This window comes from Homalodisca vitripennis, chromosome 3 (assembly GCF_021130785.1).
Source record: "Homalodisca vitripennis isolate AUS2020 chromosome 3, UT_GWSS_2.1, whole genome shotgun sequence".
NCBI classification, from domain to species: domain Eukaryota; kingdom Metazoa; phylum Arthropoda; class Insecta; order Hemiptera; family Cicadellidae; genus Homalodisca; species Homalodisca vitripennis.
In genome coordinates, this window is record NC_060209.1 from 29,268,583 (window position 1) to 29,285,999 (window position 17,417).

Genomic DNA, 17,417 nt, shown 5'->3' on the forward strand with positions numbered 1-17,417 from the left:
CGTAGCTAATCTCTCTTCATTCAACAGGTGGGAAAATATCTACGTAGAATAGTAAAAGAAGTATAATAAAGCATGCAGGGACGACCGGGTCGACTTAAATGGGTAGTAAACAGAATTTATAGTGCCGGTGAAAAGGCGGTTTCAAATCTCTAATCCCTGCGAGATTTGTTGTCTGCTCTGTGGTGCATTCCTGACCTACCGCCACACTGCGACTGATGAGCCATTTGCATCATAAAGCCCGGTACGGCGTGGCCAATGAGCAGTCATCAGCATCACAGAGGAGGCAACAAACCGTAAATCTGGCGGGGATTTGTTACGGCCTATTTCAGCCTATCAAAGGTCACAAAATCACGAGGCCACGTATGATAATGAACAGCGTGTTCGTGATAGTCGGGTACAAATACCTGTATTTTCTTGTTTATCAAATACGACCAAATGTATGCATTCATAAGTTTAGTTGAACATCATCTCATTAGATCCTCTCTTAATGCACTTGGTTTTTTAATTAGAACTGTACATATTTGTAAATGTGTAAAACATGTTTTTAAAGTGTTCTAACTGCTTTCAGGTTAATTTGACTAGTATAAGGTTAATGCTAATACAACAAACTTATATCAGTGTTAAATTCAATTAATTTTTAACCATGGACAACACTTCCTTATTGGAAAACAATGCACTTGGTTTTTCAAGTTAAAACTGTACATCTTTGTAAATGTGTCTAACATGTTTTTAAAGTGTTCTAACTGCTTTCAGGTTAATTTGACTGGTATAAGGTTAACGCTAATACAACAAACTTATAGTAGTGTTAAATTCAATTAATTTTTAACCATGGACAACACATTCTTATTAGAAAACAATGCACTTGGTTTTTCATGATAGAACTATAAATCTTTGTAAATGTGTCAAACATGTTTTTAAAGTGTTCTAACTGCTTTCAGGTTAATTTGACTGGTATAAGGTTAATGCTAATACAACAAACTTATAGTAGTGTTAAATTCAATTAATTTTTAACCATGGACAACACTTCTTATTAGAAAACAATGCACTTGGTTTTTCATGATAGAACTATAAATCTTTGTAAATGTGTCAAACATGTTTTTAAAGTGTTCTAACTGCTTTCAGGTTAATTTGACTGGTATAAGGTTAATGCTAATACAACAAACTTATAGTAGTGTTAAATTCAATTAATTTTTAACCATGGACAACACTTCCTTATTAGAAAACAACGCACTTGGTTTTTCAAGTTAGAACTGTACATCTTTGTAAATGTGTAAAACATGTTTTTAAAGTGTTCTAACTGCTTTCAGGTTAATTTGACTTGTAAAAGAGTTAATGCTAGTATAAAAAACTTTTAGTAGTATCACATTGAATTAATTTTTAACCATAAATAATATTTTCTTATTAAAAAATAAACATAGTTTATAAACTTATTTACTTTCATTTATTTAAGTTTTGTAATGAAAGAATGCAGAACAATCCTTGATAAAGGGCAGATGTTTTTTTTTTTTTACGAAAGATACATTGAAAAAAGGCGTTTCAGTAGGTATTACTTGGACAGCGGAATTGCCCTAGGAACCTACTAACATAGATCTTTAATGATATTCTATGTATCTTCTTTATGTATAGGTACAAAATGATTACAGGAGAACACTACGTATTTGTACTGTTACGAATACGTTGTGGGTTAAAAATAAGTGAAATAGACGAAAACGATGGGAAAGCTACACCTTTAAAACCTTTTTAGACATTTCAGTCGTTGAACTACAGCTTCTAGCATCTCAGGATTATAACAATCTTTTTGAACAATTTGTATAATGACGGTTTTAATATTAATCAAAAGGAATTTAGTTTCCTACATATTTCGTGAACAGATAGACAAACTCGTAAACTTTTAGCAACTTTGGTTCTGGTTAAGAAAGGGTGTTAACTCTTATGATTTACGTGCTTTCTTATTTATATTGCACTGTTATTATCTACCCTGAAACCTTAAGTCTCAAACATTGTTCTAATTTAGAACGTTCCATTTGCTTTTCTTTGTAAATGCACATTCTACTCCATCGATATCATGGCTGTTTAAATGTAACAAATCAATTTCAATTTTTGTTAATCAGAGTTTTACTAATTAAACTTTAGTCAAATTTGTGTCTGGAAAGTTTAATAGACTTTTTAACAGTGAAATTTTGTTCACTGTACTTTCAGCTTTGTAATAATACAATGAAATTCATTCCTAGATAAAGCAGTCTATGGAAAGACTTTTATCTAAATTACATAAAAACTCATTACGTACCAATCTCTAGATGAAATCCGTCCATAGTAAAACCTATCTTTCTGGAAGATATTTTCCTTCCTTTCAACTCGGATTTTCCAGACAAAATGACAAAACGATTCCCCTAAGACCCTAAAACCCGTCACTGACACAGACAATCTCATGCAATCATATTATCTCCTCCTTTCACCGACTCGCTTATTTTACTCCATTCTATAAGCCGTTTAAGACTCCATCATTCTCCAACAATACCGAGCATAATAGAGCTCGGCAATCCCTCTCTCTCTTGTACCGGCGTTTAATATTGTTATGCATCGCCTTATCTACTTACACAACCTCCCCTAACTACATGCATACGTACTTCAGTATAGCTGTTAACATTTAATGGATTTAATTCCAATGTTAGTATCTGGCTTGAACTGTTGTGATGAAGAAATAGACTTGTTCACTTATCTAAATTACATTTAAAAGGTATCGGTGTTTTCAATCTATATATATATATTATATATATATATATATATATAAAACTTTTAACATTTTGCATGTATAAATGAATGTTTGTCTGTGTGTCCTTTAAAAACTCAGAAACTATTTGACCGATTATTATGAAAATCTTTATGTATATGTATGTTTCTCCGTAGAAGGTTTATATTCAATGCCCATTCATGTAAATCACCACCAGCCGGCGCTGCAAAATGTTAAAGTTATTAAAGCGCCTGCATATTATAAACTGCAATTACGAGAAAGTTACGTATATTTAATAGCCAATTACTATTTGAAGGCGTTAAGTTTTGATGTATATTTTCCTTTAAAATATATTTCTGCTTGAAGTTAAAGCTTGATAACAAAGAACATGTACATGTGCAATGGCTATAAACATACACTTTTGACAGATTTTCTTGATCGTGGCACTAAGGTAAACTCTACATCGACGTTGGAAATAAGATTGTCTTGAACTAGAAGTGATTATAAAGTTATAAAGTGACCGAAAAGCGTGCGAAGCCGCAGGAAACATCTAGTAATCCATAAAGTTATAGATACGGTAGAGAAATTATAGCCTACACCAACGCGTTTCACAAGTAATAGGAATATTACTAATGCGTTTCACAAGTAATAGGAATATTACTAATGCTTTTCACACGTGTGCCTATTTTAAACACGCAGATTCACATGGCTTAACTCGATGAAGCAATTTCGGTTTAACTCGATCAACCACTTTTAACCACTCAATCTGGCAATGTATAACACCCGATATAACAGCGTGTCCGGCTAGGCGATAAAGGGATACATAAAATGCCCGGACGGATCTCCATGGTTTCAATATCATCTGTATCGCCCCTTCTATGACACATATAATGGAAAATTTCAAATTCTTGAATCGTGGTGAATAATAAAGGGAATGTCTAATGTAAATAACACGTGGCAAAATATGATCCTTTTTTATTGTTTTCTACTGAATAATAATAATAATAATCCATTGCGTAAAACATAAATGAGTGTTTCAATCATTCTAGCATCAAAGTCCCTTTCAAGCTTACAATTTTTGCATTCGCTCATTCGAATTGGTCCACCACTTTCCAGGTCAGTTAACCCAGGAGAGGTCTACCATTTGTGTGCCATAAACTCGTCTATACTGTAGAACGCGTGTGTGGTCAATTCTTGTTAGATGAATTCCTTCAGCAGAGGGACACTTTTGACAGAATTCGGAAACTTGGGGATAAAACGAAGTCCTGGCTGAAAAGAGTAAGTGCTACCGTGTTTTGTCTTTCAGTTTGGTAGTCGTCCCTTGTGTTCGAATTTGGGTTTGAAAAAAAGACATTTCCAAGATGTAGAGAAGGTAATGTCAAAAGTTTCAACTTTTTTAAAGCTGGCCTGCTCGACGCTCTCCATTGAAGTTTTGAAGTTTTTGAACTGCTTTTGTTTTAAGGATGAAAATTCTGGTAAAGTTTGCGCAACCTCCCCACAGAGCCAATCCGTAAGAAAGGTGTGGGTAGATCAGTCCATAATATGCCGTCATCAGTACCTGAGCTGGGCAGTATTCGGGCAATTTCCTCAAAAAATAAATGCCTGAGTACATCTTTAAATAAACATGGTCCACATGACAATCCCACGTAAAGAAAAACTAGTAATAGTGTATTTAAGGTATGCGAATCTTTAAAACTATCCTTTGCGATTATATCAATCGCACCTTTGAGCAAAATACTTTCCTAGACTAATTTCTATTAAAGGGCCTTTGTCGCCATGTTGCTATAGATTTATCACAGTGTTATTTGCTATTATTTTATACTACTGTTACACTCATTTTATTGTTGTTACATCGTTTTAGTACTGTTATTGGTTGGTTATTTAATTAATGTTTTGGTGTTGGTCATATAATACATCTCTAATATTGTTATTCTATTATATTATTTCGCATGCAAAACTCCTTTTTAAATTATTACACCATTGGAATTAAAATAATTAAATGAATAAATCCCAGTGCTCTTAAGAGCTGACAACTTCCACTTAGCGGACAGAATTTGAACTTAAATATTTCTGCTTACTTACAAACTTGAATAAATTCGTGCTTAAAATAAATATTCAAGCGTACAAAATCAACGCTCACCAACACTATATGAACCAGGTTTGATTTCCGTTATTTTTGACGAGTTATCAGATTGTTAATCATATACATGGTTTCATTAGATTATAACTATTTAAATAGTACTGAATAATGACAAAACTGAACTTACCGAGTCCCCGAAGAATCCCGGCTCCTTCATTCCATTTCTGGTGTCGGGGCCGCCACCTGCAACACGTTTATGTCATTGCTTCTTCATAACCATAAGAAACAAGTAAACATTTTATAGAATATTGTTACAAATTACATATGATATCAATGCTCCAGAGAGTACATTGACTCTATATTAAAGACATGCCATTACTATAAAGATAAATATTCTTTGAGAGTTAAAGATTGAAAAATAAACTAAAACAAATGTTTCTGACCTCAAAAGATTAGAACTTATTTATATTAAATTTTATTCTCTTTGTTTAGTTAAGAGCCGTGACGTCATTGGTGACGTATTAATAATTATTGTATTAAAAATAATTGTATTATATCGATCACATTAAAACATCGGTACTTAATACTTACGAATAAATAATCAATATCACCAATATAATCGATAATAAGATTTTACTGATATTGAAGAAACAAATATAGTTAATTTTGTGATATGCAAATTTGTTCTGCAGTAAACAGTGACTCAATAAGACTGATAAGCGCGTCATTCGATTAAGCATCAATCAATATTCTTAAATGGCATGGATTGTGTAAGCGTTATAACGTCAGAGTACAGCATTTTCCGGTTATAACCGGTTCTGATAGCATTCTGAAGTCTTGGTTAAAACAATCGATTGTATAGATAATACCTTTATAACTGATTACGTATCTGGAGATCGGACGTATTGACATGTGTCATATTATGTAATGGGCGTGGGATGGTTTGTAAATAAATAGTAAATAATAAAATAAGATAATGCTGAAATCCTTCCAAATTATTGTAACCCAGTTTCTACTGTGGTTGTCTTAGGCACTTTCTTCTTCATGGACTGTGAATTGTTTTATTATTGAATCGTTATTGAACTACACTACATTTAAACATGTTCAATCATAACAACAAGGTGACTACAGGATTAAAAACAAATAAAGCGCTGGTACTGTGATATAATTCCTCCGAGTGCAAATAAAACACTCTGTACCGAATTTAAACAAATATTGTGTTGAAATATTCTGGTCAGCCCCCAGTGGAACAATACGTTTTGCACATTTAAATTAGAAAAGTTTGTGAATGTTGTAAAAACTCGGCGAACCTTTGTGACGTTAACTTAACAGTATTTAAATGTTTTCCTCACTTTCCACTTCAACCATGAAAAACACAATGTTGTGAGTCTACTTGCATTGAATTCTGATCCGATTGACCTCTGGTGACAAAAAGAAAATTTATATTATGTATTTCTGTTTAAATAAATAATATAAAACACTTACAGTTTCGTTCGACGTTTAGTTTTTATCTAATTTTGAAACTTCTGAAGCAATATTCACTTCATATTCTTCAAGTAACATTATCAATCTTAATTCTAAATCTAAAACGTTAATATAGGTATCTAAGTACTTTTACCATGTCTTATAAGAATGGCGTCTTTCTTATCTTATCTACTAATGCCTTATCTTTGATGCTGCCCTGCACAGATGGGCGACGAAAACGTTCCTGGAAGTAGTGGCTGCCATTTAACACATTAAAATTATATTTGGTTCGATCGTATTTGCCTAAGAGAACAATAAAATATTATGTATACAAATCCATAACAAAATCAGTGGTTAGGTGTAGCTAGCAAAAAATACCAAAAACATTTAAGAACTTATCAAAAAAATTATTGCATTGTTAGATTTGTTGCAAATGATATTGGAGCCAATCCTTAAGTTACACTTTACATTATTGTTGCAAATATTTAATTAGACTTATAATAGCTTTTATAGATTTAGATTTAGTTAATACAAAAATATGTTTTGCAACTAACACCCGTTCTATGGCAATACACTTTCATTTATCTGTTGCATGTTTGCTCATAGAATGTATCCGGCATATGCATTTGTAAAACATGTTTTACCCTATAGACTATGATTTACACTTCCAGTACTATTCTAGGAACGGTGGACATGAACCAGGGAAACTACCATAAACCTCGTTGTGCTATAGATTGTGTTCCAAATTTACATTATATTTTGCATATAACAATATGGCACAACAATATTACGTAACCATTTATATTATAATTTAAACAAAAAGCAAACGAATGAAATGAATAAATTATTTGTAGTGATATGGTAATTTTATGTAACAATGGTATATCTAAAATTAAGAACGATTCAGTAGCTTTATAACTAAGGAATTATTGATAACTGCTCAAGAATGTTTCCCTCGTTTTACCTAGGTACAAATTTGGATACAGTTATTCTGAGTGTAATTTAAAAATCAGTACTGTATTTATATTTCCTAGACAAGATGTATTTGGTGAATAAGATTTGATATACGATCTCGTAGCTAATGAGTTTTAGGACTTTGTGTTCACACCACGATGTCCATGGAGTGAAGAAAGAAAGTTTGGCGTAGCTGGGAAGCCCTACTGGAGGGGAATTTGTAAATAAGTAGAACACATCATAGGGAATACATTTAGTTTTAATAATATTAAGTTTGAAATTTTAACGAACTATGGAGCCGTTTTGTACTCAAAACTATTAATTAATAAATTGTGTAACAAGGCAAAAATATATAAGTACGAGAACCTATTCCAAGGCAATGTGTTTATGAAAGTTAAGTGGCCATAAGGGTACAATTATAGAACGATTAATCTGTGTTATCAGGGGAACGACGGCAATGTTTCAAGGTCGCTGCTCGTGAATATTCAACAGCGTGTATGTCCATATCTTTAAAAATAAACCTACTGCAAGCATATTTCACCTTCACCCTACATAGTAAAATCATCGTTAAATTGAGACGGGGTCGATACTTTTAGTATTTAAAGTTATGGATCTTTGGAGAAATTCTAATCCTGTCTGTGACCTTATACTGTACTGACTCACCCTCTATGCTGTTTGATAAAACCTTTCATTTTCCATTGGCCCATGGGGAGGACAGATAGAATAAGGCTAAAGTTGGGGCCAGCCTATTTTCTAAAAATAAAAAAGCAATACTGTATACAAAAACATTAATTCTGTCATAATGTATTCTTTTGATTTTCTTTCTTCCTCTCTTTACTTTAGGTATGTAAGTACTTTTCAAATCAATCACCGGAAAAAAATCACTAGACCCCAAATCATGAGATTTGGTAAAAACATTCCACCTACTTCCACCTATATTGAACGGAACAGATTAGGTACCTGGTAGCATTGGTAAGCCCCGTATTAAACAGCTCCCAAGAAATCGCTGCTCACCAAAAAATGAGTTTGATTTTCAGTTTATAAAATTCAACGAAATGGTCTTGCTACTTAATGTAATGGTTCAAAAGGGGTGTAACATAACTTAACCAGTAACAGTGGATAAGAGTATTTAATTGTTATTCAAGCAATAAAACAGGTTGCGACCTCTTCATATTTACAGTGAATATATGCATACATGGTTTTACTCAATCTAGAAAACATGGTGTTGTTGGACAAATTGTTACAGATTTAAACACGACGTAGCCAGGGTTACAACAATCCAACAACCTATGGATTGTCCTTGTGGAGGTTTAAGACAATCCATGGATAGCATTAAACCTTGATAAATTTTCCACATAAAATACGGTATTGGTAATAATATTTTGAATGTCGAGTTTAACTGTAGTTCACCTTCCTTATTGCAGAGCTTGGGATCTGACGCTGTTACAGACTTGACTCCTGAAATCTGGAGTCATGTTCGTCTGAAGAGACAAAAAAACAAATCGGTGACGAAGAAGCTTGTTACATCGTTTCGACATTAGAGAAACCTAGACCACAAAATCCGGTGTTATCTACGTAAAGAGGCATTCTCACTGTATCATCAGGTGCATAATTGTTAGACAATCGTTAGTGTCTCTGACGTTAAAAAGATTTAACCCATTTCAGGAGTCAAGTCAAATCTCAGATACTGCACTAAGAGGAAGGTGAACTGGAGCTAAACACAAAATTCACATTGGACCAACCCTTCCCACAATAACTACAAATAATAGTGTAATATATTTCTGATGACGTCATGTTTACTATTAAAATACATATTCTAAAATCCGTTAATTGTCCATGCTAATGAAGTTAATAAGTTATTGCGTTAATTTAGTAGCAGCTCATATCGGTGCTCATCACAGCTGATCGGTGAGGCGTGCGATGAACAATTAGCGGTTTATTGCAGTGGTTGTTAATTACCTAAACATATTTCCGGGTGAAACCAGATGGATAACTATGGCACCTCTCACTTAGGTTTTGACAGTCTTCCCCCCATACAATTAGGACCGCATTGGGGAGTATAATTAAATAAACAATAAATAAAAATGCCTTTATTTAAGGGCGTTCATCGTTTACAAACGTTTTTCATATTAGCTCCTGTCATAGATTAATATGGTTACAAGTGACATTAAAACTAACTTAGCTTAAACTAAAAACTAAATAAAAACAGTTAGACAATTTAAAATCTACTATAATTGTGTAACGTTTGTTTTAATTTGATTTTTAGGCTTTGCAAGGTGCAACACATTTAATGTATTCGGAAAGCTCGTTCTAAAGGGTAGGCCCAAAGAAAAAAAGCTTAACTGGCCAGTCTCTAGCCTAACTCCATGAGGAATAATCTCGGGTATTAATCTCATCCATGTCTCCTTGGAAGCCTCAACTTCAACAGCCACCTCCCGCAATAGACTAGACCTAACGAACTACCCTTCCAACCCCGAATCTGGACATTTGCGACTTAAGGATGTTGAAATAATTTTTGAATCACTCATTTAATTAATTACAAATTCTCAATTTTGTGCCAGAGAAACTGCGGTTACAATCCAACGCAATCTTCTAACAACACATCATATTGTGATATTGCGTCCAAGACAAAAACAATACATGATGTCCTAGTGCTGGTGTTTAAGGAGGTCACAGGAAACCGAAGCTTCTTCTCTGGTGGAAACACGACCAATCGTATCCAAGATAAGTATTTCTTTGATCGGAATAGATGTGGCCACTTCTGTCCTAATAATTTCCTTCTTTGATTGTTACCCTAGAAAAAAATGGTTTACTATTCAAAATTACTGTAGACGGCAAAAACAAAACTGATATTGTGATAAATGTAACGGAACTGGCTCAGTCACAGGAATCGTTGATTTATTCTACCGAATCAAAAGCTCATTCATCCTGGTTATTTCAGATGAAATATGTACGGAATAACATTAATGGGACTGAAACAGAAACACATCTATGGTTGAAGCACAGCTAAGATAGATCTAGGATAACTATTCCTCATATTGGGACAGATGTCGCTACTTCTGTCTTAATAATTTCCTTCCATGTTTGTTGGACTAGAAATGTGTTTTTAACCATTCAAAATTATAATTGATGGTGTTTGATAAAACAACTGATATTGAAAAGTCATGACAATGGTTAATATTGTGATAAATGTGACCAAACTCACACAAGCACAGCGTTTCCTGAGCTGGTTGTACCGAATCAAACACTCATTCATCCTGGTTATTCCAGATGAAATATGAACGGAATAATATTATTGTTATTTTTCCAAACAGGGGGGAGAAAGTAGGAGAGGCATACTAGCATTTCTGTCTGAAGTGACGTCATAAGCTGACAAGGCTTAAGCCTGTGCTGTTCGACTGTATGCTGATTGCACCGAATTACGGGCCATTGGACCGTACCACACACTCAGCAGTTACGCAATGCCAACTCAACCCGTCTGTGCTTGAACTGATTCACTGAGTCAATGACTTCAACACGCTACTTCACCGGTATGACTGAGCCAAATATCACTATAAATTTACTACGCACAATTGATTATTTTAGTCCTAAAAAATTAAAAAAAAAAAAACATATATTATTCAAAATGGTATAGAAATGCAGCAACAAACATACAACCAACTTGCCTTGCAAATTAGATTGTAAGTGACCCTAATTACTTATACAATAAACGCATTGACTTCAGGAAATCATTCCACAGTTGCCTATTCAGTCTCTATTTGCGATAGTGAAGATGGTTATCGGTCTTGGCGCAACTATATAAATCAGATTATATAGTCAACAATTATTACAGTTATGTTTAGAAGGACTTTATCAAAATTTAGGGTCTTTTTCGTTAAAGGGCCAGCACAAAAGACCCTAGCTTGCCTATTCAAAACTCAGATCACGCGATGCTTGCCCGCTGCGCAGCGCTTTGCGCTGCTTGCTCTTTTAGAAAAAAAAATTAACTCGAGCTTGCAAAGTCCAAGCCCAGATCAACTCACCACGCTTTATTGAACAAGAAAAACTAAGTATAACACACAGAACTAACGCAGGTTTCATTACAGGCAAAAGATAAGCGGCGCGCGTTTATCACTGGTAAGATAAGACGAGTTTATACTAGAAGTAGTACCTGGACTAATAACTAATAGTCCCTAAGAACTAATAACACAAAAAAAACGATTAAATGCACTGTCAGTCAGGTATAGTATGTTTCTAAGGTGCTGGTCCTTAAACGAAAAAGACCCAAAATTTATTATAACGCAAATTTATTTCCTGGTTCACGTATTGGTATCTTATCAGCGGCGTAATTTGGAACGCAAAGTAAATTGGCCTGGCCTACTGATCAAAATAAGGCTATTCTAATTAAAAAGTCCTTATGTATTCGTTTGTCTCTGGAATACCAGACCTTTTGGTTGAAGTATTAAACACTATATAAACGAAAATTCATAATAAATAATTATTTGCTATCTGGTGCTACCAATATTGAATCAAATTATTTTATACAAACAAGGTTATGTACGCATGTTCACAGCTGCATATTACACTTTTTTGTGAAGCTAGTCATAGAGATACGCGTTTCTTTCAGCCACTTTTCGATATTGTGTGTGGAAAGATTCATGAATGGTTCTATTACGTAACGTGTTTCAAGAGTAAATCGTAGTTGATAACATCAATAGTTGATAATGTAACTTCCGGGTGACGCAGTGCTACCTGAAGCTGGGTGACACATCACAAATCACTAGTGTTGCCTTGGCAGCGAGCTGTAAGCGTTTTGGATCATTATCTTTTAGTTCAATTGAGAAGAGACAGCTGCAAATTAAGGATTGAACTTATGGTAGACCTTATACAAGTTTTCTGTACAAAGGCTATCTTAGCTGTCAGCACTACTGAATGGAATAGAGTGGACGTGGAGGAAGTGAAGGTCGTTTATTAATTAAACAAAACAAAAGGTCCAGCAGGTGCGGTGCGCAGAGCGGGATAGTTATCCGTGACACAACTGTTCACCGCCATGACGCAGCTCTTCAGACTATGGGGAGTGGATACGTGATGTGTGGCTGTGTAAACAAAAGGTCCAGCAGACGCGGTGCGCAGAGCGGGATAGTTATCCGTGACACAACTGTTCACCGCCATGACGCAGCACTTCAGACAATGGGGAGTGGATACGTGATGTGTGGCTGTGTAAACAGAAGGTCCAGCAGACGCGGTGTGCAGAGCGGGATAGTTATCCGTGACACAACTGTTCACCGCCATGACGCAGCTCTTCAGACTATGGGGAGTGGATACGTGATGTGTGGCTGTGTAAACAGAAGGTCCAGTAGACGCGGTGTGCAGAGCAGCATAGTTATCCGTGACACAACTGTTCATCGCCATGACGCAGCTCTTCAGACAATAGAGAGTGGATACGTGATGTGTGGCTGTGTAAACAAAAGACGTAACGCCAGCAACTCGACACCGTCTGTAGGTGTCAACTTCGTCATTGTGCGGATCCACTCGGTGGAACTCGGCAACAATCGGCTCCGGTTACATTCCGGCAGAGATCTACCGACTTGAGCAATCTTTCTGGCGTCTTTCAAAAGTGGTGCAGTGGATAGAGACGCGTTTAGTGCTGAGATATCTGAAGTTGGAGTGAAACCTTCTACACCAATCCAAATCATGGAATTATCTAAAAGCCTCAATAACATCAAATGCTATAAAAGCTATTCGTTATTTAATTGTACTTAAATTTTTTTGTAAATATTTATTTCTATCAATTATTACCTAAAGTAAAACAATAAATTTATTACACATTGACGTAGAAAAACTTATCCGTTGATACTATCCTTGTAGTAACATTCAAGGTGGATCAAATGTCAATATTGATGATATCAGTCATTATTTTGTATTGATACTTATAATTAAACTTAGATCATGGACCACAATACACAGATATGTTTAACTTGAAACAATTTTGGACGATATTACGCCATGATCACAGTATTTAAAATTACAACTAAAAGTATAAATATATTAATTAAACAAAAACAATATCATGCGTTAATATTATTCGCGAATAACATGCACTCCCTGCCAGTCAGAGATTCGAATTCTAGTCCAGGTAGAGAAAGAATCTTTTTGTATAATAGATTCAATTAAATTTGGCGTTCTCACCATCCTTCCATTCTCAATTATCTTACATTAGTTCGCTACCATTAGAGTAAAGTAAAGTAAAGAAAATCAAGAGGGGGGGATGGAAATGGGAAATTATCTAGAGAAAATTGGTTTTGGTGAGATTAATTTACAAAAAATGCAGCTTTCCCAAATTTATTGTTGTTCGATCCTATTTTCCTGTTTTCTTTTAAAATCTTCATACTACTGTCGACAACGAGGTGAAAGAATTTAGATTCACCGATCGAGAATTTAATTCGTCAAGAGAAACAGAGGCGTATCAGCCTTTTGAAGTTCTGATTGTTTCCTTTGTACGGATTTGTAAGACAACTAGAATATATTCAATCCTTAAAAAACTGCTTGACAAAGAAACGTTCCTCGGTATCTCTGAAATGAGTTATGCTCATCTAGAGAAATCCACCCTAATCTCCCCAGTTTATCCAACTCCGCTGTTCCAGATTATTCCATAAGATCTCTAGAAGCGTTATCTTCATATATGTAATACGGTCTTAGTATATTTCATTTAGGCGTTTATATATTATACTAACTAGCATCCAGAAATAAACACCGAGTGACACATGATGCATATGATAATGCTAAGGAATCATATTTCAGATTGAAAATCTGTTTATCACTTTATGTCAAGCCCGTAAATGAAATTCCACGTGAAACCTGTTGTATTGATAAAGGAACGTCCACGTGAAACCTGTTGTATTGATAAATGAAAGTCCACGTGAAATCTGCTGTGTTGATAAATGAACTTCCACGTGAAACCTGTTGTATTGATAAATGAAAGTCCACGTGAAATCTGCTGTGTTGATAAATGAACTTCCACGTGAAACCTGTTGTATTGATAAATGAACGTCCACGTGAAATCTGCTGTGTTGATAAATGAACTTCCACGTGAAACCTGTTGTATTGATAAATGAACGTCCACGTGAAACCTCCTATACTGATCAATGAACTTCCACGTGAAACCTACTATATTGATACTGTCTATCATATTGACTTGAAAAAAAAAAAACATATTGGTCTCAAAACTACTGATTGTAAACTAGGTTTTATATATCTTATAATATTTTCGTGAGCTATGAAGCAGTAGGCTATAAACAGTATCAAAATTCTGTTCGCGTGTTATGGTGCAAATATGTAAACTTGGGCGCTCGAAAACTTAGTTTCCTGTCAAAAACCGATGAGCAATTCGGGAAGGCCTTTGACACTTTGACACAGGTAGAGTGACTTCAGTAAGGTACAATAGATACAAATCGGAATAGGCGATCGGCAGTAAATGTAGAATAAATACACAAACCTTTCCGTTAAAAACTATACTCATGTGGACAGCCGAGCTATGATGTGTTTCGTCAATACAATGCAATTGGTTTTTGCTTATTTCAGGCTCTGGCTGATATACTTAGCTCGAGTAACGATAGCCACATGATGAAGTACCATGCTAATTTAAATATTATAATCATTATAATATATAGTTTGAATTTTACTTCTACACGCTGAAATCAAACCATCGCAAGGGTTTGAATCTCGACCTCAGTGTCTTTCCATTTCTGGTGAGCGTCACAAGTTCAACGAAAATGTCGGTGTCCTGCACTAAAGTAAAAAAAAGACATTAGTTAGTAAATAAATAGTAAGAAAGCAAATAAAGAAATAACACATATAACGGTTAAAATAATTGATGTTAGTAACTGATCAGATAATCATTCGTTTTATATAGCAGAAGGCAAAATTGTTCAATACATTTTTAGAACTTTCGAAAAAGATATCTTACGGAAATGTCGTTATCTCATCAACGTGGTATTCTAAAATTCTCTAATTTTCATTTTAACTTAACCCACCTCCCCTCCCTCATTCATCAGTAATTCTGTTACCTCATCAATGAACACGTGGGTACGTAACATCCACAAGGAAAGAATAAGGTGTAGATGAATCACAAAGCAGTGCTTAACGAATAATACACGCATTGACTGTTCAGTCGCGTCAAAGTTGCGACACAATAACAGGCGCGCGTGCCGGTGCGTGTGCGTCTGTACGCTTTTAACACCAACATGTCAAGTGTAGGCGCGGTCACGGCCCAACCCTAGCACGATTGTTGCGGCATGAATACCGCAGCTCCGGTGGACTGGTCGCTGACCAAATCAGTTTTTGGGAACATTATTCGCGTAACTAACACTAGAGCACTCACTATAAGACACTGTTCACAAGAAGAACTTGAAGAAAAGTTACACAAGAAAGGAAAAATTATAAATAAATTCGCGAGTCTTACATTAATGGGTTAAATAAAAATACTGCACAACGCTTTCCAAATTTATGAAGAAACCGATAGGTTCTTAAAAATCGTGTCAATATCTGTCCGTCCGTCCGATAAAAACTCTTGATAGAAAATCCTGAAGATTTGAAACTTGGTACATAGGTTCCTCTGTGGAACCAAGGGAAAATTACACAGAAAGGAAAGAATTATCAATAAATTAACGGGCATCCTCTGGTGTTAAATGTGTTTTTAAAAAGTAAAAAAAAAAAAAAATTCCAAATATATGAAAGAACCGGTAGGTTCTTAAAATCGTTTCAGTGTCTGTCCGTCCGTCCGTGCGATAAAAACTCTTAATATAAAAGTCCTGGAGACTAAACTTGGTACATAGGTTCCTCTGGAACCAAGGAAGAATTACGCAACAAAGGAAAAACTATTAATAAATTCACGACTTTTCTCTGATTGTAATGTGTTAAACATAAATAAATAACAATGCACTAATCTTCCAACATTTATGAAGGAACCGAAAGGTTCTTAAAATCGTGTCAGTGTCTGTCTATCTGTCCGTCCGTCCGTACGTGCGATAAAGACTCTTGATAGAAAGGTCCTGGAGACTTAAAACTTGGTACATAGGTTCCTCTGGAACCAAGAAACTCTTTTGATTTTGTAGTCAACAAGTAAAATAGCACAGTCAGCTTTGTAAAGTTTCGTTGACTTCTGTCAAGTCCGTTTATCTCTATACTACGGTTTATTTAAACATAAAGGATGTGCAATCAAACCAGAGTTTTAGGCTTTTTTGTAAGTAGCAAACCAAACTAAAACACATGTGCCACATCTTTAGTAAGGTATGTGTACCATTATTCATGCTTATAGGTATAGACGTGAGCAATAATTAATGCACATGTCATCGAGACAGGTCAGCTGTACTTGGCATCTGTTCGTAATTAACTAACACCGCTACCTGTACCACATGACCTGAAACCTACCGCTATGTGCAATGATGGAGCACCGTTCTATGATCAGTAGTTCATAGCATAAAATTGTATTTGATGGATATTAGACTTGTAATATTTCGTATTATTAATCCAAACCTAAAAATGTTTATTTTTAGTTTAAGTCAAACCAAGTCAAAACCAATTGAAGCATAGCGTAAATAATATACGTACTTTTCTACTATTATTCTTACAATATTCCAAAACGTTTAGTATCAACCCTGTTTGCTTACAAGTCGATAGAAGACTGGAATGTAATTTAGGAACATACAGGAAGAATATTAGTGTTATTATTAACAGAAAAGCTGAGGTAAAGTGGTTTACCAAGATTGACATTCCAGGCCACAATAATCTGCGTCTTATAAACTATTCAGCCCCTGCGGCATCAAGGTGGTAGCGGTAGCGTCATATCACATATTATACGGTGTCAACCCTATACCTTCCTTGTGTCTCGTGGTTGGTGGTTTATAAATAGACACCTTCCTTTGAACACGTTCTTATCCATAACATTTTGTGTGTGATAAAAATAATCAAGTTGATGAGACATGCGTGTACGATGGAAACGAAATTCGCTTCCACCACTACTAATTAAAATAGCTCTAAAATCATTAAATGATTAATTATTACATTATGGTTTGATCAATTCCTGTGGAAATCAGAACAAAAACTACAGATTGCGGGTCACAATAGGTCTGCAATCACCGGCCAACCAAATACAACTGATTGTAATTCTAATTGGTTTTCTTTGGTTGGCCGGTGAGTGCAGACCTATTG

At 35.0% G+C, this 17,417-nt stretch overlaps 1 protein-coding gene across 4 annotated transcripts in view; it reads right to left on the reverse strand.

Moving 5' to 3' along the window:
* LOC124356737 (apoptosis-stimulating of p53 protein 1) overlaps window positions 1-17,417 on the reverse strand; it is an 879,319-nt gene that overhangs the window by 438,590 nt on the left and 423,312 nt on the right. For all 4 annotated transcript variants that reach the window (XM_046807921.1, XM_046807918.1, XM_046807920.1 and 1 more), the window contains one exon: window positions 4,999-5,054. In XM_046807921.1, the coding sequence (XP_046663877.1) occupies window positions 4,999-5,054 (56 nt within the window). The remainder of the gene's footprint in view (window positions 1-4,998; window positions 5,055-17,417) is intronic.